Source organism: Chelonoidis abingdonii, chromosome 22 (assembly GCF_003597395.2).
Source record: "Chelonoidis abingdonii isolate Lonesome George chromosome 22, CheloAbing_2.0, whole genome shotgun sequence".
Classification (NCBI taxonomy): domain Eukaryota; kingdom Metazoa; phylum Chordata; order Testudines; family Testudinidae; genus Chelonoidis; species Chelonoidis abingdonii.
Window position 1 is genome coordinate 25,890,622 of NC_133790.1, and position 21,981 is coordinate 25,912,602.

At 38.0% G+C, this 21,981-nt stretch overlaps 1 protein-coding gene across 4 annotated transcripts in view; it reads left to right on the forward strand.

Annotated features, from left to right (window-relative positions):
* The window catches only part of MED13L (mediator complex subunit 13L), a 413,400-nt gene that overhangs the window by 324,587 nt on the left and 66,832 nt on the right, over nucleotides 1-21,981 (forward strand). For 3 of the 4 annotated variants that reach the window (XM_032800003.2, XM_032800007.2, XM_075059960.1), the window contains 8 exons: nucleotides 913-1,135; nucleotides 2,786-2,891; nucleotides 3,368-3,492; nucleotides 5,004-5,103; nucleotides 7,817-8,037; nucleotides 15,223-15,428; nucleotides 18,730-19,676; nucleotides 20,429-20,608. In XM_032800003.2, coding sequence (XP_032655894.1) covers nucleotides 913-1,135; nucleotides 2,786-2,891; nucleotides 3,368-3,492; nucleotides 5,004-5,103; nucleotides 7,817-8,037; nucleotides 15,223-15,428; nucleotides 18,730-19,676; nucleotides 20,429-20,608 — 2,108 coding nt within the window. The remainder of the gene's footprint in view (nucleotides 1-912; nucleotides 1,136-2,785; nucleotides 2,892-3,367; nucleotides 3,493-5,003; nucleotides 5,104-7,816; nucleotides 8,038-15,222; nucleotides 15,429-18,729; nucleotides 19,677-20,428; nucleotides 20,609-21,981) is intronic. The other variant, XM_032800004.2, reaches the window with a different exon arrangement.

Genomic DNA, 21,981 nt, shown 5'->3' on the forward strand with positions numbered 1-21,981 from the left:
TGCATTATTGTTGGGGTTTAACAAGAAAAAGAAAGAAAACCCCCGTTTGTAGCACTGGGGAAATTGTGGCTTGTCTAGCTCTGTTATAAAACCTCACTACTCCATATACTCTATTCATGAAATCTAGTCACTGTACAACACTTTAGTAATGAAATCAGTATTGTCGTGAAGTACTTGATCTTGCATCACTGAAGTCAATGGGAGCGTTACCATTGATTTTAATGTGAATAGCATCAAGACCTAAAACACTAACAGATTTTTTTCCATATATGAATAAGAGAAAATATGTAATCACTTAGAATTTACTTTAAAAAAAGTAAATTTAACAAATGACTTTCTCAGTGAAAAATATGTGATACATATGTAGTTTTGTCTACAACAAAAGTTGATTTTTTTTTTAAATGGGAAAAGTATCTTTTCCCCCACTCACTTAACCTAAGTCTAAATGGAATTTGCACAAACTTAAAATAAAACAAAACAAAAAAACCCATTTTGGCTTAGACTACGTAAATGGTAGCCCAGAAGGATAATTCAAGTGTTAATATAAAATATAATTAGAGAGGAGTTTTTAAGTTACTTCAAACTTAACTCTAGTAGTCATTACTGCAAATGATATGACAGACTAAAATGTTACATGTGCTTCAGGGAATTTTCATTTATCTGTTTTCTACCTACAAGATTCATTCTCTTATTGGCCCAACATTGAAGTTGACAATACAGTGAGCAACTGTTTAACATTAGTGGAAGAAAATGCATGCTCCAATGGACAAAAAAAATGCATTTCAGTCAGACAGAGAGAGGAGTAGTACTGACTGTACTTATGTGAGAAAAATCTATGAATCTGCAGTGCTGTTATTTTTGCCTTGTATGGAATATTTGTTTTTCATAATGGCTTTTTTCCCCCTTCCACAGACTCTTAGCACAACCCAACAAGCGGTTTAAAATTTTAGAAGACGACAGACCAGTGCAGACATTGAACTATCTTGACCCCTTGCCTCTAATACAGCAGCCTGGAGAAGGCCTGGGAGATGTTAGTGATCCTTATACTTTTGAAGATGGTGACATAAAATACAGTTTCACTGGCAATAAAAAATGCAAACTGGGGACTGAGAAAGATCCTCTGAAAAAGAATAAGGTACCATATCAGACCAGGGACATGTTGTTGTTGTTGCATTTATTATATTATAATAGCACCCTCAGTGCTGGCAAACATAGGAAGACACAGTGCCTTCCCCAAAGAGTGCACTAACAGGATATGTATTTGAGCACAAATTCAGTTCATACTTACAATGTATTTCTCTGTGAATAGGTATCAGTGTGACATGTCCGAGTTAGTGGTTACTGGCTTAATCCCTTCGATCCCATTTAAACTACGAAGATGTGTTTCATACTTGCATACCTTCGTTTTGGCCATCAGCAGAACCCAGAGTCAAACTAAGGAATAAAATCTTTCATTGTGTTATATTTCTGTAGTTCCAATTTATAGAGAAGAAGGAATTGGCTGCAATTTTTTTAGGTTCTTATCTGCAACAATTGACACATTCAGCTCACAACAGAGCATATCTCTCTAGCCTGAATTCATCTTTTTTGCCTTGAGTATGACTCATTCAGTCTTCTACTGCATTGCTTAGTAACATCAATGCTTTGTTGGTTTTGACATCTCCTCACACCCTTCCCTCCACATAAGAGAGATCCATTTGATCACCATTCTGGGCCATCTGCTTTTACACCTTTAGGATATTTCTCCTTCCCAGTGCCTCTCACTCCCTGTAGTGCTATCTCATTGTCTGGCAGTTCACTTCAGTTATTTGTTTCTCTAGGTAATTCCTCCACTGCAGTTCAAATTTGGGAAGCGTATGTTCTCAACAAATTAAGCAGTCTGCTTATCTATTTTGACTACTCAAATAAACTGATGTATGTAGATTGGAGCCTTTGTAAATGTGGAATATCGTTTCATGTTATTCTTGATATGCAAGATAAATTATGAATGTCCGTGTTCTCTTTTTATCCCTTTAAAGATTTCTTTGTGCTCATCAAGGTGAAGTCCTGAAAGCACTAAGTAAGATTGGGGACATAAAAGACAGTTATGGGGCAAGCTTTCTCTTTTACCTCTCATGCCCCTCAGTCATGGCTTCCAGCATGCCTATTATTCCAATTCTCGGACTGCCCATGTCAAATCGCACAGTGGGTTTGTGATTTGGCCATTGGCACTAGGATGAGACCAACAAGCTCCTTTTACCTCGTAATCAAAGTCAGGAATTGTATGGAAGTTTCCAGAGGGTGAGCTATACCTTGTTAGTTAACAAGCCCAGATATGGACAAAGATCTCTAAAGTGTTTGTACAAGATGTCTGTGAGAAACTTTTATAAATCTGATAAGGTGCTTTGGGAGCACAGCTTTAAATTTCAGAGAACTTCTCGCTGCCAAACTGAACAAAATAAGTTTTGCAAAAAGTAAAATTTAATAATATCATGTTGACATTTTTTGAAGTTCATTGTGAGCGATAGGGGTCTGAATTAATGTATGAAAGTAAATTAAATGGTAATTAGCAGCTGAACGTCTAACTAGTTTGTGTTAGGTGTAAGTAAGGGCAGTATTGATCTTGCTTTAAAACATTTTGTTAGAGTTTGCTGCTTCTTGGCTAATAATAAAAATAGAAAGCAGCAGTGGACTGGAAGTCTCATGTTTCATCCATTCTTTCTAATTTTTACTTTTGCCTGTGTTTCCCACTCTTTTTGCATTTAAATGATACATTTTTCTATGTGATGAAATTCTTTACGTGTAGTCAGAAGATGGAATAGGTACCAAGGAGATCCCCACAACAGGTCATTCCACACCGTTGCCTGATGGGAAAGATGCCATGTCTATTTTCAGTTCTGCTCCTAAAGCTGGTAAGTACAAGCTTGTGTGATCACTCTGTTAAAAAGAAAAGCTTCTTTTTTACCTAACAGATTAAATCTCAGATCAGAATTATATTCTGAAAGTTTTCATGTAACATGAAAAATATACCTGGCTATCTATTATGAGACAAACTAAAGAATAAAAACCAGCTGAAGAGTTAATATAATTTCATATTTAGTTTGGGTTTTTTTCTGTTCATTTTATAATAACACAAAACATTTTGGAATTTAGTAAAGTTGATTAGTATCTAATTTTATTATTTGATAGTTGACCTTCAGCATTTAACCTGAAATTTTAGTTGAAACACTAGAAGGCTATTTCTGAGGTCCATTTCAAAACATGAGAACTGGTCTGTAGTGATTCTTGCCTGTTTTTGAAATTATGAGTGATGACAAAGACAGTGGTTTTATGTCTTTTACATGCTCTCTGTTATTTCTTAAGCCTTTATTTCCATTGTTTTCCACAGATACCCGGCAGGATTGTGCTGCGGGCCGAGTTGGCTCTAGCAGCCTCACACGGGTGACAGATCTGGCTCCATCACTTCATGATTTAGATAACATCTTTGATAATTCTGATGAAGATGAGCTTGGCGTAAGTCTGTGCAGAGTTACACTGAGTAGCTTCGAGACAGGACTCCAGCAACCAAGGAATGATGCTGTTGGAAGCCAGGGAGGGAGCAATCATTGCATGGGTTTGAGCGAGGTGTTAGGTAGACAGATCTACATTTATGACCAGGTGGAGTTGAGAGCAACTGCAGAAGCTGTTTAACAATTGAGAATCTAGTCCTCTGTCTTGTTTGAGAAGCTCCCCAAAGGAGAAAATATAATCAATCACAATATATTTCAATAGTTCCCCAAAACAAGACTTTTTTCCATTCTTTGTGCAAAAGTGAAGTGGTTATAAGAAGAATAAGTTTACTATGTACATTATATTGTTATAGTAGATACAAGAAAAGGCAGCACTATACCAATTACTGGGAAAGTCAAGGTTCCAAAAAAGACAAAGCTTCGAATAAACACCAATTACTGCTTTGAAGCTTAATCAAATCCAGTTATGACACAGCTGATCCTAAAGTGACTGGAGGTAGATGAGGTAGTTTAAAAGGCCCATGCCCCCTTTCTGAAGGTCTTTTCAAATAGCACAAATTATTTACCACCTCCTTTTCTTATCTCACCCCTTTACTTCACCAATAAAGGACATAGTTGAGAATGCAGATAAAAATGATTGCTCTCTTTCCTGGCTGTTGGCATACCTTTTCTGGCATGTCACACTGGCATTTTCAGAAGCATTGCTTACAGAGATGCAGGTGTGTGCTGTGCAGAGATAAAACAGAAACAGTCTTCAAAAGCCATGCAAACTTTTGAAGTTAAAGGATCAGCTTCCTCAAATATTTAAAGCTTTGTTTCAGGCCTAGTTGGATATGAAAAGCTAGAGAATGGGTCCTTAACATTTATTTTAGTTGCTGTCTGCCACGTTTCTGCTGGAGGTTGCTAAGTGAAGTTAACTTTAATGAGTGCTGAGTTGCACTCATTTGTGTTACAGAATTACACGGGCTCACGCGCACTACACTTTCGCTACAGTAGCTGCTAAGCAAATCAATTATAGAAGGCTATGCTCTCAAATATAATCCAATATTTATGCCATCTTCCTTAAAGTTACACTGTTGGGTGATGTTGATGTAACATTTTACCTGCCTTAATATTGCTATATGTTGAGCAGTGTCCTGTGTGTGTCAGTCGAATGCACAGTATTCTGTGCTCTGCTGCAACAGAGACAGCACAAGATAACTAGAGGACTTCATTCCCAGTGCCTTTATTTTCCCTTATAGTAATCCAAATATGGATGCAAATAGAAGAGCGTTGTTAATGTCAAGTTGAGTGTATGATTGTATTTTTAGTATATGTTAAAGGCTCCTAGAATCTGTCTACTAAAGTTGAAAGAAAGGATTAAATAAAGTCAAATTTCAGAAAAAAATAAGTAGACAATGAAAAGCCCTTAACTATTGCCTTCTTAAGACTAGGTGATTTTCTGAATGTTTAAAATAATTAATTTTAATGTTTTTTATTCTGATTTCAATATATCATGTAAATACCTGTGTTTAGGCTGTATCTCCAGCTCTGCGGTCATCAAAAATGCCTCCTGCAGGAGCTGAGGAACGCCCTCTGGGGAAGGATGGAAGAACAGCAGTACCTTATCCACCAAGTAAGAGAGTGACCGCAGCCTTGTTCATAGCTGAAGTATCTCCATAACTACCATCTCCCCATTTCCATAAGAAGTTTGTAATATTGGTTTCAGGTTATTACCCAATACATTCCCGTTCTTCTGTAAGTACTAGAGGCTAATATTAAACCAAGGCAATGAATTGCCCCATAAGAAAATCTTTGTGTAAGTATTTCTAAACTTGGTCTACAGAGCTCTGCCTTTGGTTGTAAGGATTAAAGGAAGTTATGTATCTTCCTTTAGAAGTCATCCCTATCTTCTCAATTAATATTGACACTCAGTTAGTAGCTGCACCATTATCAAATCATTCAGATGTATATTTATATGTTTGCAGTGCTGTGATAGTCATATTGGTCCCAGAATATTAGAGAGATAAGGTGATATCTTTTAGTGGACCAATGCTTGTTGGCGAAAGAGACAAGCTTTCAGGCTTACACAGAGATCTTCTTTAGACTGGTCTTCAATAGACATTTAAAATAGGGGAAATGCTGCGTGTGCAGCTCAGGCCAGTATATCTTTATACTGTTTATTCAGAGCTGGATATTACATGTGAAATCAATGGGAGGAATTAACTATTGGCACTTGATATACTGAAAATGTGATATGGACATTAAAATCAGAATAGCTTTTTCATAAGGATTGTGCTAGCAACTACAGGAAAAGTAGTTTTCACTGCTGTGAGGTCTATAATGTTTTTGTGCTTCATTCATGTAAATAGCATCCCTTTTGAATTATTCTTTTGTGTGTGTGTGCATGGAGTGGGACGGAATAATTTTCGTGTGATACTAACAAACCAGATTGTGAACTACAAATTACTTGTCTTAAAAGAGAAAAAAATTGTCTAAGTGTGTGGCTACCTTAAGAGAAATCAAATTCCATTGCAAATCATTCTTTAATGCCTTCTCATTAACTTCAGCTGGTAATGAGAACAAATTGAGAGGAAAAACCACAGTGTCACAGAGATGAGTCAGAGAGTTTTATGGACCCATAAAAGCAGTGCTGATATACTCAAATGTAGAAGTATGAAGTATACAGAGATTGGATTTTGACAGCTTTAGTAGATCCATAGCTTTCTAAAATATGCAAAGCTTTCTCAAGCATGACACATATGAAAATGAGTAATGCCTGACAGCCAGTTGCGGTAGTTTTTCTTTTTAATTAAACATTTTGGGATTTTTTTAATGTATCTGCACTGCAGAATTTTGCAAAGTGGAACTAAAAGATATAAGAAAATGGCATAATACAGAGCAGTACGGAATAGGTTAAATGGATACACTGTACCCCTTGTGCTTTCCCCTCTTAATCCTCTCTCTGTTTCCCTGTAACACTAGCTAGTGATGCATGACAACATCTGTGAGAGACTGAAATGCCTGATACATCATCGCAAAGCCCTACTGACTAAATGTCATTCTAGCACCACTGCTCACCAAATGATGCTAAAGCACTCCTCTCTTCTTCCATTGCTTGAAAAGCAGAGGGATCAGCTGATCCAAATCAAACCCATAGAAAGATTTCACTATTTAGTAGCAATTTTAAATCAAACATAACTGTCATCTTTGCACTGCACAAAATGTATAATAGCTATGGAGTACAAATTTAAGGAATATATCCTGTCAAATAGGTCTGGAGATTTGTAGTGCTTTACTGGACAAAAAAAGGCGTGGAAATGAAATGAAGCATTTAGTCTGTCAGAAACACTGGTTCAGTTATATGGGTTTGTGTAGAGGAAGGTGATATGGGAATTTATTATTATATGATCTCAGTATTTTTAACAATGAATTAATCAGATTGCAACATTACATTAAAAGGATATCTGAGCTACTTAACATTTAAAAAGCAGTACATTCTGACTTTTATGAAAAATAAATCCATTATGGCAGGAAATGGAAAGAAGGCAATGGGGAAAAGTGTAATAGTTTACAGTGATTTCCATTTGGGTTTATACATTTCACTTTATTAAGCATTTCAGTATTTTTTCTCACTTAAAATTAATGGGAAATATAGGATGAATTATTACAATGTGTTAATTTATTTAGAGATAATTAAATCCTATATGATTTTTCCTGCCTTGGTGGCTGTGGTGCAAAATGCATATTGCAGCATCCTCTGGGACTTGCCTGTTATTTTTTTAGTTGCCTTGAGGCAGAATTTCTAATCAAGATGTTCCAAGATGGCACTAGCAATAGTCTCAGATCTGTTTTCATTGGATTAAGACAACATGGACCAAAATGGGTTTACATAATGTTAGTCAGTGGAAAACTTTTCCGCACTTGGTCAGAAGTTTAGCTTTTTTGATTTTAGGATTTTGTGTCATGAAACACTAGAAAGGAAAGAAAAATATTCTGGCTTGCACTTAGTTATTAACAGTAAGTGTGATCAAACTGTGTTCTTTAATCTATTTTCTTAAAGCTTTCTTTATTATTAACACAGCATATTTGAATATTGAACATGCTCAAATGTATGTGTTTCAATTGAACAATAAACTTGAAAAATGTCCATAGGATATTGTACTCTGTATAAATTATATTAATGGAGTTAGTCTAGATTTACACTGGTGTGGAAGCAGGGGAGGATCTGCAGTCTATTTGCTTGATTTTAACGAATGAAATAGTCCATTTCTTTATGAGGTCTCATTGAAGAGTTATGCAGAATTTATTTTTTAATGGTTAACAGTAGGTTATTTTGTGATGCTTAGCTGTGGCAGATCTACAAAGGATGTTCCCAACACCCCCTTCCTTGGAGCAACACCCTGCCTTTTCCCCAGTGATGAACTATAAAGATGGAATAAGTTCAGAGACTGTGACAGCATTGGGGATGATGGAAAGTCCTATGGTCAACATGGTTCCCACACAGCTCACAGAATTTAAAATGGAGGTGGAAGATGGATTAGGGAGCCCTAAACCTGAAGAAATCAAGGTAATACACCAAAGATACCATTAGTGTTACTTCATCTGTGTGAGATTTTTTCTAAAATAAAACACATACAAATAGGCTGCCATAGAGTTGGCTGGAAAATTGCTTGCACAATTTTGAACTAGATTCATATAAAGCAGAAGTCCCAAAACTTTTGACCCTCTTTCCCTCCCGCCACTCCTGTCCCCGCCTTCCACCTGAGCTGGGGCCAGGAGTGGTGATGCAGGGGTGAAGGAGGGGGCTGAGACTAGAGCCACAGCTGGGGATGGGCCTGGGGCCAGGAGTGGAGCTGAGGCTGGGGACGGGAGCGGGAGCGGAGCCACAGCCAGGCTGTGGTGGATGCTGGCAGCCGGCCCATGGCCAGATGTGGCTCCGCTCCCGGCTTTGCCCCCAGCCTCAGCCCCGGACTGGGAGCAGAGCCATAGCCAACAGCTGAGGCTAGGGCTGGCGTGGGGCTGAGACCGGGGTCACGCTGCGGCTGGGGATAGGGCCAGGCATGGGAACGGGAGCCAGGGATGCGGCTGGGAGTGGAACTGGAGCAGAGCGGGGATGGGCAGGGTGGGACACTTTGGGGACCTCTGATATAAAGGGATTGGTAATCTTACAGTGAAAACAATACCTTTTTATTGGACAAGGTTGCAGTTATTTAATGTGAGCAGACAAATTGCACAAAAATAGATGTATTAGTTACTTTATTGACTTTAATGTTTTTGAGGCACTCTTCTCAAAATAAGAACCCATGATAGCTGTTTGTTGTCTGTGTGAAATGAGTTTTGTTTCAGGCTAATTCTTAGTGGACATCTGTCCACTCCACAGAAAACTCTGTTGTGGTTGCCACTAATTGGTACCTGTTTGTTTGCCAAAGGTTTTCTGTAGCAGCCATCACTGCAAAGTTTATGCACTGAAACTTGGTTAGCAGTCTCAAAAGAGAAAACCAGGATGGAATTGGCTAATTCCACTCCTAGCCCCGCAAAGGTTGTGTCCCTATTGGTAAGGGTTAAGAATCACTGTTCTGCTAGTTTGTGGGGTGAACTTGTTTTGCTGCTTCCTATGTTGTATTTTTTTCATAGTTACATAGTATTTAAGTCCAGAAGGAACCATCTAGTCTGAACTCCTGAATAACACAGGCCATAGAATTTCACTATTACCTCTTGACAAAGCCCAGTAACTTGGGTTTGACTAAAGAATACTGTCCAAAAAGGCATCATCCAGTCTTGACTTGAAGACCTCAAGAGATGGAAAATTCACCATTTCCCGTGGTTAATCACCCTCACTGTTAAAATCGTGCCTTAGTTCTCATATGAATTTGTCTGGCTTTAACTTCCAGTCTCTGGTTCTTGTTATGCCTTTCTCTGCTAGATTTAAGAGCTAGGTATTTTTCACCCCATAAAGGTACTTCTGCACAGTGATCAAGTCACTTCTTATTCTTCTTTGCAATAAACTGAACAGATTGAGCTCCTTCAGTCCACTGTAAAGCACTCCAGCCCTCAAATAATCTTTATGGCTCTTCCTGTACCGTCTCCAGTATTTCAGCATATTTTTTAAAATGTGGCACCAGAACTGGAGTGTTCCAATATCAATCTTGCAAGGCTATATACAGAGATAAAATCCCCTCTTTATACATGTAAGGATTATTAGTCTGGTTTGGCACAGCATCACACTGGGAGCTCATGTTGAATTATTTGTCCCCTATGACTCTTAAATTTTATTTCAGAATCACTGCTTTCCAGGATACAATCCCCTGTCTGAAGGTCTGGCCTGTATTCTTTGTTCCTTGATGCATGACCTTGTATTTGGCTACATTAAAACGCATTTGTTTGAACAGGGGGCCCAGGTGATCCAATTCGCTTCATATGATTTCCCTTTCCTCATCATTACGTACCACTCTGGCAATGTTTGTGTCATCTCGAAATGTTATTAATAGTGGATTTATATTTACTTGCACATCACTGATAGAAATATTTGCGATGGACAAGAAGTGACTATGTATTAATCTGTTAATACTATTATGTAAGTTGTAAGTGACCTTGTCAGTAAAGAAAAGTTACTGTATATCTATGATGAGTTAGTAGAATTTCTTGTATGATTGTATTGATCTAACTTAATAGGGGGCTGTGGGAGGAGCAAACAGTAAAGTGACAGAATGGCTTCTCAGATAAGAATACCCACGCACACTCTTGAAAGACAGTAGGACAAGCTGTTGTCTTCAAGGAACCTGGCTCCATTGAGTAGCAAATCTTGTTTTGCCAGAGTTGGGAGTTAACAGATGAAAAGGCTGCAAACAGTTAAAAAGTTACTTGATTTTTGACAGGGAGGGAGTCTACAGAAGAGTCTGTAGACCTACCAGAGTCCTCACGTGAAAAATGGTTATATGCATAACTAGTTCTGCCAGGTGTTTAATCTTTATCCACATGGGGACTTTGCCTCAAGGAGGCAGGTTGGTCACTGTTTACCCTGTTATTGCTCCCAAAGAAGAGGAGAGACCTGCAGATATTGGCTATAAATCAGACCTACTGAAATCACAGTTAGTACCAGGGGACTGCAATCCAGGGCCTAATTTGAAAGTGGGAGAGTTGCATGTTTCCACCTGGAGACAGGTGACAGCTAAAGACCTGAGATAGGAGTGGAAAGCACTCAACAAGAGCAGGAGAGGTCAGAGGTGCAGTTGATCTGGTAACTGTGACAATATTAAGTAGCATATTTGTTTTTGGCTAAATAGAGGGCTTCAATCTCCAGGGTTATTAATTCTCTGTCACTAGCAGTAAATTCATACTAGAGAGGATCTTAAGTTAATTAAGGACATTTTTAAAAAACCCTGCTGCTGCATAATTTATTTATTTGAAGAAACTCAATTTCCATAATGAAATAACTGTGATAGTAAATTACCTGTTTATTGAACATACCCTCCCCCAACAACAGCAGCAAAATTGTGTAAAAGAAAACCCAACAGAATTACTTGGCAACTGTTGCTAGAATAACATAAGATAAAAATGGGCAGTCTGTCTCTGAGAGTTGCTCCCCATTGCCCAGTCACAACTGCATGAACTTTTTGCAGAGTACATAATGTAGGCCCAAGGCCAGTTCTGGCAAGTACTTAAGTATATGCTTAAGTCTCAGTGAAGACAATGGGACTTAAGAACATGCTTAAAGTTACGCAAATGCTACTGCTTTATTGAACAGAAATATACATAAGCACATACTTAACTGCTTTCCTTTATGGCCAGGGATGGTGCTTCTCAGTAAAATCAGCCATTTACCTTAAACAGGTAACGTTTATTTGCTTTTTAACCTAGTTTACAGGCTTTCAACCAGATTGAATTTAATTCCACTCTCAAAGAAGTGTAGAAGAGTAGCAGTCTTTTTTTTCTTTCCCTTTTTCCAATCTGAAGACCAAAATTGTAATTGAGGGAACAACCTGGTAAGAATTTTACAAAAGAGATAGAAGAATGCCCAGTCTCAGGGGAAAAAGGAGAAAGCAAAAATAGGACTGCTATTAACTCAGAGCTAAGATGGCCTCTCACATTGGAAAAAAAATTGCACTGATGCTGCCACTAGTTGAGCTGTCTTGATAGTAGCACCAGCAGGAGCCATACTGCAGGCTCCAATGGGTTCTGGAGACATTGCCCCATGCCAATTAAAGATCAGCTTCTAACTTTAGGTTTAATTGCTATGGTGATAAAAACCTTGGAAACTGCTGCAGCAGTTTTGTCTACACTAAGACTCCTCTACTGGTGTTCTCCCCAGGGCAACTAAAATAGTGGATTTTTTTTAATTTCCTAATGAAAAAATTATCTTAGTAAACCCATGAACTCTCTAGGGAGCTGATCTCCAGGTAGCCAGACCTTTTACCATAGGCAATCCTTCTGACACTCCCAGAGGTCACTTCCCCTCCTGTTCCTAAACAGCATTCATTACCAACAGGCAATAGCAAGGAGAAGGGAAAAATAGGATGCCCGGCTTTGTACATAGCCCCTGCTTTCAGAGAATTCTTAATAGACAGTAAATTGCCAAAGAAACTTGCCCTTGGCCTAATCTAAACACATGCTTTTTGGGAGTGAATTGCTCTTTCCAGCATACAGTATCACTTTGCCTGACTTAATGGGAAAAACAAATACTGCCCTAGCCTGATGGGACTCGTTCCCTCGCAGTGTGGGTATAATAAAAAAGACATGTTTGTACTAGTTGTCCATGTTCTACTAATGTATAATTATACAGTTTCCAATCTCTCTCTCTCTCTGTCTTACTTTTCTATCAGTTTTAGCAGCATTTTAGAAACTGAAAAGACATATTTCAGTATACTGGTTATTAATTAGGTGTGCTGCATACAAATAATGAAAAAGCCATTTCTTCCAGTTGTCACAGACCTTATTTGTTTTTAACTCCACTTCAAATATTTTCCTGTATGTCAAAACAAAATTATTTAATCTTTGGACAGGAAGGAAATCTGGGTCAAGATCATAGTCTGATGAGCTAAAAGAGAGATTAGAAAAAATATATATTTTAGAGACTCACTCATACTGAAGATATTTTAGATATCTCTAACAAAGATTTAAAGAGTATTGAAACATATATATAATTGTGCGTAGAGTTCTGCATTTGAGCAGCTGCTGCTCATACACGTTAATAGAAATCTAGCACCTAACCCCACTGTAACTCATTTTTACAAAAATGCAAGTAGGTTTCTTGTGCTGAGTTTTGAGTGCCAAAGGTAGGAATCCTGTTATGCTTTATCTTCTGAAACTTTAAGGAAGCACTGGGAAGGGAAGCAAAAGGACACGGAGAAATCTATGGCTGGCAGAGTTAAGGAAAGTAAGTAGGACTGTTTTCAGTACATGAGGTACACAGAAAATCCTAACAATAGTAGTGGTCCATGACTAGATGGAAATGGTAGAATTATCAATAATCAGAGAAAAGCAGAAGTGTTCAATAAATACTTCTGTTCTGTATTTGGGGGAAAATGGTTAATGTACTCATATCATATAATGACGATAATTCCACTTGTATGTCAGGAGGATGTTAAACAATAGCTAGTAAAGTTACAGTTTAAAATCAGCAGATGCAGATAACTTGCATCCAAGAGTTTTAACAGAGAAGGTAGAAGAGCTTATTGATTTTCAATAAGTCTTGGAACACTGGAGAAGTTCCAGAAGACAGGAAGAAAGCTAATGTTATGCCAATATTTTAAAGGGTAAAGAGGATGGCCCAAATAATTATAGGCCTGTCAGTCTAACATTGATTCAGGCAAGATAATGGAGCATGTGATATGGGATTCGATTAATAAAGAATTAATTGAGGGTAATATAATTAGTGACAGTCAATGTGGGTTTATGGAAAATAGATCCCATGAAACTAACTTGATATCTTTTTGGGGGGTGAATTAAAAATTTGATAAAGATAATAATGTTGGTATCATATACCTAGATTTCTGTTGAGCATTTTACTTGGTGCTGCATGACATTTTGATAATTCTATTTTGTTATAATTTTTTTAACATGGCACATGTTAAATGGATTAAAAGTTAACTAACTAATAGGTCTCAAAATGTTGTTAATAGGGAATCATCATCAAGCAGGTGTGTTTCTAGTGGGGTCCTGCATGAAATAGTTCTTGGCTTTACACTATATAATATTTTTATCAATGGAAGAAAACACAAAATAATTACGGTTAAAGTCTGAAGATGATACAAAAGTTGGGGGAGTTATAAACAGTGAAGAGGACAGGGCGCTGATACAGAGCAATCTGGATCACTTGGTAAGCTGGGCACAAGCAAACACTACCCGTTTTAATACAGCTATATGTAAAAGCATACACATTGGAATAAAGAATGTGGGCCATACTTATAGGATGGAGGAGTCTATACTGGGAAGCAGTAACTCCGAAAAAGATTTGGGGGTTGTGGTGGATAAACAGCTGAACTTGAACTCCCAGTGCAATGCTGTGGGAGTTCAGCTAATGTGATCCTTGAATGCATAACAGTGGAATATTGAATAGGAGGAGGAATGTTATTTTACACTCTGTATTTGGCACTGATGCAGCTTTTGCTGGAATAGTATGTACAGTTCTGGTGTCCAGAATTCAAGAAGGATGTTTAATAAACTGAGGAGTGGTCAAAGAGCCACAAGAATGATTGAAGTATTTGAAAACCTGCCTTATCGTGATAGATACAAAGAGCTCAGTCTATTTATCATAACACAGAGAAGGTTAAGGGATGACTTGAATACAGTCTATAAGTATTTATATGGGGAACAAATGTTTGATAATAGGCTGTTCAGTCTAGCAGAGAAAGGTATAACAATTCAATGGCTGGAAGTTGAAGCTAGACAAATTTGGACTGGAAATAAAGCAATACACTTTTAACAGTGACAGGAATTCACCACTGGAACAATTTACCAAGGGTTGTGGTGGATTTCTCCATCACTGGCACGTTTCAGATGAAGACTGGATGTTCTTTCTAAAAGATCTGTCCTAGGAATTAGTTTGGGGAAGTTTTCTGGCTTGTGTTGTACAGGACATCAGACTAGATTATCACAGTGGCCCTTCTGGCCTTGGAATCTATGAGGATGCTGGGACTGTGGTAAGACATTAAAAACTAAGTTTTTTCTAGAATTTCTACTATATAGACTGCAGTAGTTCCCCCCCAGATGCTAGATGTTTTCCAATCACAGAGTAAGAGGAAGACAGACTCTGTCTCAAGAAGATCTGGAATAACTGGCTGAAGTCCTAATTATTGTTCCCCTTAACCAAACACAACAGAAGTGTAATGGTTGCTAGTGAGCCCAAGGCGGCTGTACTATGGATGGTGCCAGTGTTTAATGGTTACTCTGTTCACCATTATTATTATTATTTGGATTATGATAGCGCCCAGGATGTGGTGTTGACTTTCTAACCATGTAGTATAAAGTTCTTTCTTAGAGCAGTCACAATCTGCTCTAGCAGCCTAATCTTTTTACACTCATTACAGTTCTGTTGTGTGTGTATGTGTAATTTAGGTTCTGAGCCAAATCCCCTTGTAGTCTGTGGGATCAGTCCCTAAATGTTCATAAAGTGAGTAGGTATTTCATTATGAGAAAAAGTGCAGTTATATGTGCTTCAAATTAGTATAATTAATTTTCCCTAAAAAATATATTTTAATATAAAGATTGACTTTTCTATGTAGCTGTAAGTACTAAAATCACTTTGGTTTTACAGGATTTTTCGTACGTGCACAAAGTTCCATCGTTTCAACCTTTTGTGGGCTCTTCTATGTTTGCTCCATTGAAGATACTGCCAAGCCAGTGCCTGCTACCTCTGAAGATACCGGATGCCTGCATGTTCAGGCCTTCTTGGGCGATTCCTCCTAAAATTGAACAACTTCCCATGCCACCTGCAGCCACTTTCATTAGAGATGGCTACAAGTAAGTATAAGCATTGCAACAGACGATGACATTCATTATGCGCAGATCCAGATATGTAATAAATGGACACTCAGTGTGCTGGTGGTTTTTCCTCTTTTTAAGCCATATGATAAAATTAGGAGCAAGCCTAATTACGGAATTATTTTAAACCTGCTTAAACTTTCATTGCTTTGTAAAGTCAGAAACATTTTTGATAGCTGAAGCAGGAATAAATGACATTTGAGTTGATCAATTTTAAATAATTATCCAGGCAAAAACATTGTAATTCAACATAAAGTAGAAATGTTAAAGAAGAAGGCTCATGCAGTTAATCTCCAGGTATTAGATTTAATGATGGATTTTAAGGGTGGCTATTTAGTCATTACTTTACCTTCTTTGCTGGAGGAAATGGTAGATGTCAAATGTGATTTGCCTTTTAATTGTAAAAAGGCATATCATCTACTTCTCTCTTGAGTTTTAGTTAACATCAAAGTAGGAGGCAGACAAAAAAGTTGCATACTTGTAATGGCTGTGTGCTGTGTGAGTAGTAGAGAGAAAATATCTGCCTGTATGAAATATAAACGAAAGTAATATTTGACAGGGAAGGTACTCATGTTCATTTATACTGCAAAGGAAATACCATGTCATTGAATGAGATGTAAACTTTAGGAGACTGTTTATAAAATTGAAATTGCATAGTGCTTTCCAGTGAAACTATGATAAATGGTAGATGGAAAGAAGTACTTACCTTCGGATTTTGATAAAACAAAAATGTGTCCTCCAATCCATCTGCAGTGCATGATTTAGAAGATCAAAATGTTAGTTCTGATGGTTACTTTGAGCTGACATTGAACTCCTATCTTCAGGATTTTTAATACTTCAATTGTTCTTGGTAGTTACTCCCTTTAATTTATTCAGCTCATTGAAATATATGTATCCGAATTCTGCTAGTGTATGTGGTTGTTTTTTGTAAAGTTCCTTTTAAAATAAAAAAATCAAATAAAAGGGAGGTGGGGAGGGAGTACCTATGGATACCCAACTAGTCAGCTGAGGATCTGGCCCTTGTCTCATGGAATAGAATGGATCTTGAAGTAGTGGACCATTGCATCATTGATAGTGGTAAAGCTTGTATGTTTAATTTATTTGTGCTCCAAAGACACGCTCTTCAATACTCACTTTTGTACCTCAGTCGCTGTGGTTACATTCACTCCTGTGCAGATGGCCAACATAAATGATATACATCTGCTGATGGCTGAGTGTGACTTACGTGGTGTGTAGGCCTCTGATGTCCCTTTGTACAGGGATGAATTTCACCCCGTCTTAGTTTTGTGGGAGGACACAACTCTTCTTTGGGATCCTCTTGTTTCTTCTGAATCGTTCACATAAGTTGTCAGTTTAATGTTCTCGGTGATTCCTAGTCCTATATATTCTGAAAATGCTGTGCTTCTCTCCACTATAAGGTGTAGTGGCACTGTGCCCCAGCTGCAAGTTTGCCATTAAATTAAGTTAAATGAGAAATTTGCATTCCCAGCATATTTTTCAAAAGTTATCACTGTTTATGGAAGAAATCCATTGCTGTAGATCTTGAAACCTAGCAAGAATGTAAGCCATTTAATACATAAAACCTCGCAAAAGCTATAATTTATATAGTAGAAGAGTCTCCTGCTACAGTGAATGTATTTATAGAGGAAGTGACTTGCATCTTTAAATCAATCCTTAAATCCTTGAAATCAGGCCTTCTTCAGCTCCAAAGGATCTTCACTGCTCTCAAAAGAAGTGCAAAAAAGAAATTACAAACCTTCAGTACCACCTAAGGAGCAAATGACTTCTCAGGTTTTCTCTAATAGTAACAGCTTCTAATAGTAACCAGGACTGAGCTGATTGTTAATTGCAGGTATTTGTTGAAAAAAATCTTTTATTTTCTGTGTAATCCAATTAGAGTGAAGATAATTACTGCACCCTGATTACTGCAGGTTTTTAGTAACGTGGTGATTGCCAATCAAGATTTCTAGGTCACGCTTTGTCATTTGTCTAAGATATTCACTCTGCCTCAGATTCACAACTCTTATCAACCTTTGTCCATTTTTTCCTAGCTTTGACTTGGGCATAGGTCAGTTAAAGATAACAAAATGATTCTAAAGGATCAGGTCTTTACTACAGTTTCTTTTCAAGTTGATAGTGAAATGTGATCCTTAAAATAATATTCCTTTTAAAATAACACATAAAACACACAGTAAGAACACACAGATGTAAAAAATCCATATGTTTCCGCTCCTTCATCAAGAGACTGGTTGTGTTCTTATGTTTTATGTGCTGCCCTTAAGGAATACATTTCAAGAAGAATGTTTCATTAGCTCTTGGGAAGAGAAATCTTACAAAGACCTTATTTGTTTTGAACAGTTATGTTGTCCTTAATATGAAGCCTAATGACAAAATTATCTGTTTCTTACTGTAATATGTCACTCCAAAGAAAAGAGATCTCTTATGGGGATATATGACCACATTCTGGTCCCTGAAATTAAGCAGATAATGGCAAAACTGTTACTAATAAGGAGTGTGATGACAAATGCTGACCTAGAAATACCACCTTCAGCTCATGTGGACCAGGAGTCTGTAATAGCAAGTGTTATTTTTGTGCTGTAAGCTATGTAGGGCTAGATAAAGGCTGCCTTTATTGTATGTGAAACACTTTTGTCAGCTGGGTAGCACCAAGGAAACATTACAATTTAACCAAGAAGAATCAGATAAATTATTTGTATCAAGGAGTGCTGAAGTTAATGATTTACTACAGACATTTTAAAACATATAGACAGTAAAGCTAATTATTTCTAAATGGAGTTTACAATGCTGTACAACTATATGAAATTTCATGTCCCTAATTTTTACACTTTGGACCGTAGATTTCTTTAGAGACAGTTGCATGGTGAACACACTGAAATAATTCCTCCACCCCTGCAAAGTACTGAAAATATTGAAGTCACATCAATTATTTAATTTCAGGTCATTCTAAATAAGCAACTGAGATTTCAGGTCATAACAGACTTTTAGCTTGTAATCTTTAAAACAGCATGAGGGGATGTTTTCTGTTTTTGTTTTGTTTTGTTTTTTCCTTTTTACTACACTCTCGGCGACTCTTAGCTATGTTTGCTGATGACGCCTTGAAAGATTAGACAGAAAGAAGAGAGACTCTTGGATATAATGATATGAGAGGAATGTTTGAAGGTGCTGTCCCTTTATTGCGGTCATTATATAGCTACTGCATCTGAGTCCTGTCTACAGTGAACCTTTTGATTATTCATCATCTTCCTGTATTTTTTTGCAGCAATGTGCCTAGTGTTGGGAGCCTCGCAGATCAAGACTATCTTCAGATGAACACTCCCCAAATGAATACACCAGTGACATTAAACAGTGCTGCCCCTGCCAGCAACAGTGGGGCAGGAGTACTGCCATCCCCAGCAACTCCCCGCTTCTCCGTCCCTACACCACGCACACCCAGAACCCCAAGGACTCCTAGAGGCGGGGGCACTGCCAGCGGGCAAGGATCTGTAAAATATGACAGCACAGACCAAGGTTCACCAGCTTCTACCCCTTCTACGACACGACCACTTAATTCTGTGGAGCCACCCACTGTCCAGCCAATCCCAGAAGCCCACAGCCTGTATGTCACCCTGATTCTTTCAGACTCCGTGCTGAACATCTTTAAAGATCGCAACTTTGATAGCTGTTGTATATGTGCGTGTAACATGAATATTAAAGGTGCAGATGTAGGGCTGTACATCCCAGATTCATCTAATGAGGACCAGTACCGCTGCACGTGTGGATTTAGTGCAATTATGAACCGCAAACTAGGTTACAACTCTGGGCTTTTTATTGAGGATGAATTGGATATTTTTGGCAAGACCTCAGATATTGGCCAGGCTGCAGAGAGGAGGTTGATGATGTGTCAGACCACTTCACTTCCTCAGATGGGAGAGGGAGCCAGGAGGGGCCAGGAACCCCCTATGAGCCTCCTCCTCCTTCTCCAGAATCAGCACACACAGCCTTTCACCTCTCTGAGCTGCTTGGACTACATGTCCTCCAATAACCGGCAGACACTTCCCTTTATGAACTGGAGTTATGACAGAGTGCAAGCAGATAGTAATGATTCCTGGATAGAGTGCTTCAATGCCCTGGAGCAAGGAAGGCAGTATGTGGATAACGCCACTGGTGGAAAAGTGGATGATGCCCTAGTAAGAAGTGCTACTGTACACTCTTGGCCTCACAGCAATGGTATGGTTCACAGAAAAGGGTTTGGTTTTCTTTTGTTCAAAAAACTTAGTTACCTTTGCAATTTAACTTTAAACTTCTCAGTGCAAGACAGTATCATTTAAACTTTATGGGGGAAAATGCACTCTTGAGGAACAGGAGTAGGTAAGTAATTTGGAGAGCTTTCTAAAACCAAAGGTAGAATACTGGTAAATTTCCTTCTTCCTTCCAGCATGCTGTAGGGCTTTTCAGTGTCACAAATTCACAGCAATTCTGTAGGTTTTTTTGTTTTGTTTTGTTTTTTGGGGTGAGGGTCAAACTTTGTTTTAGCTTTCTTTGGTGAGACTGTGGCACATCTTTTTGGAATATAAGTATGCAATCATCAGAAGGGGGCTGCTCTTTGTAAAACAACGCCAACTAGAAATAATGTAAATTTGTAAGTGAAATGTGTTTATTTACAGTTCTTTATGGGCTTGACTTAAAGAACAATATTTTTTAGCCTTTAAGCAGCTTAAAACCTTTAAACAAACTTATAGCAAATCACTACAGTCTAGATAACATTTTGCAAAAGGATATTTTGAAATGAACTTGAGAGAAAGCTTAGTCTAACGATGTTGTTTAATAAAGAAGCAGTTTAAATTCTATTTTACTAATTACAGAGGAGCACAGGCTATACAGGCACCATGAGAGGCAAGATAAAGGAATCACAGCCCAAAAAAAATTATGCCCCCTTCTCCTAACCAGAAATATGATTCATATCTCTTTGTCATTTGTAGTACTGGATATCAGCATGCTGTCCTCCCAGGATGTGGTGCGCATGCTACTGTCCCTACAGCCCTTTCTCCAAGATGCCATCCAGAAGAAGCGGACAGGCAGGACCTGGGAGAATATCCAACATGTGCAGGGTCCCCTCACCTGGCAGCAGTTCCATAAGATGGCAGGACGGGGAACATATGGTAGAGTTTTTTGTGGAACAGCAGTATTCAGATGAAAGCTGTGTTTCCTTATACATGGGCATTTAAATGTGTTCTTTGAGGGAAAGTGCATAAGAACAAAAGTCTCCTCAGACAGCTTTTTACTGTGTTTAATGTTTAAAGGATATTCTTGAGTAATGCAGTGGGGGTTCTACCTTCCAAGATGACTGACATTGGAGAGGGGCTTGAACATCTCAAAAGCTTTGGTGAGGTTCAAAATCCCTATATGGATTTGATTTTGGTTTGAACCCATAGCTAGTACAATGAATAACATGAAGCATAGAAACTGTTAAATAAAATTAGAGCCCTAGTTATAAGATTTTAAATATGTTTTAAAATGTCATATTGCTGATATGTTTGGAAAAACACCTCCTGGTTGCACGTGAGACTTTTAATTGGAAATATATTTGACAGAATATATACTAAGCGAGAACAAACTAATGACTGATCTTTAAACATCATTTTTACTCTTCATGCATTTTTCCTGCATTTTATGTGAAATTCCCTACTGATCTGTCTTTTTACAGTCTTATTCTGTTTTGCCACAGTGCCTCAATTCTCTACTTTCCCTGCTCTGACACTTGACATAATGCTGATTTCCCTTTTGGCTATCGCAGGCTGCAGTAACTATCATCACATTCCAGTGCCACTCTGCCATATGACAAGTACCTTCAGCCTTTTTTCAACATTTGTAACTATAGTGTAGCATTGAACAGTCAGGATTTGCCAACAGTTAGTTACCACACATTGTAACTGAAATGACCACATTTTCCCATATGCATTATAACAGTAGATATCTGTGATAATGGTTGGTGAATGCTGACTTTTCCATCATTTATATTTCTTTGGAAATTGCCAGGGTATATTTGGGCTCACATTCTCCAAGAAACAGCAGGCTACACTAGCATTTCTTTTAATCCCTAACAACCTGCTTGTGTGAGATCTCAGATTTGTTATGATAATCCTCTCATTTGTGATGGTGACTATTTTGGGGTTGTGTTTTTTCAATTTGTATTAACTCCAGCCACTTTGCTTAGAAATCACAACTTTAATTTCCCACTTTGGGAGCTATGGTTTTCTTCAGTTGGTCATTTTGCACAACCAGCAAGAGCTAAAGCAAGAAACGTTAATTTAGTTTCCATGAATTCATGTCATCACTTTTCTGTAGGTTGAAAGGACATATGTGAAATGTGGTTATATCATCATTTAGGCAGAGTGAAACCACTCCTTTACAAGACCACAAGTTCAGTCCTCAAGAAGGCCCTGAAATTCTGGCAGAATGTGTACTTACAGTACACTAGAAGATATTTTATTGCAATCTTTTTGGGGAATTATAGTAGTGATGCTTGGATTGG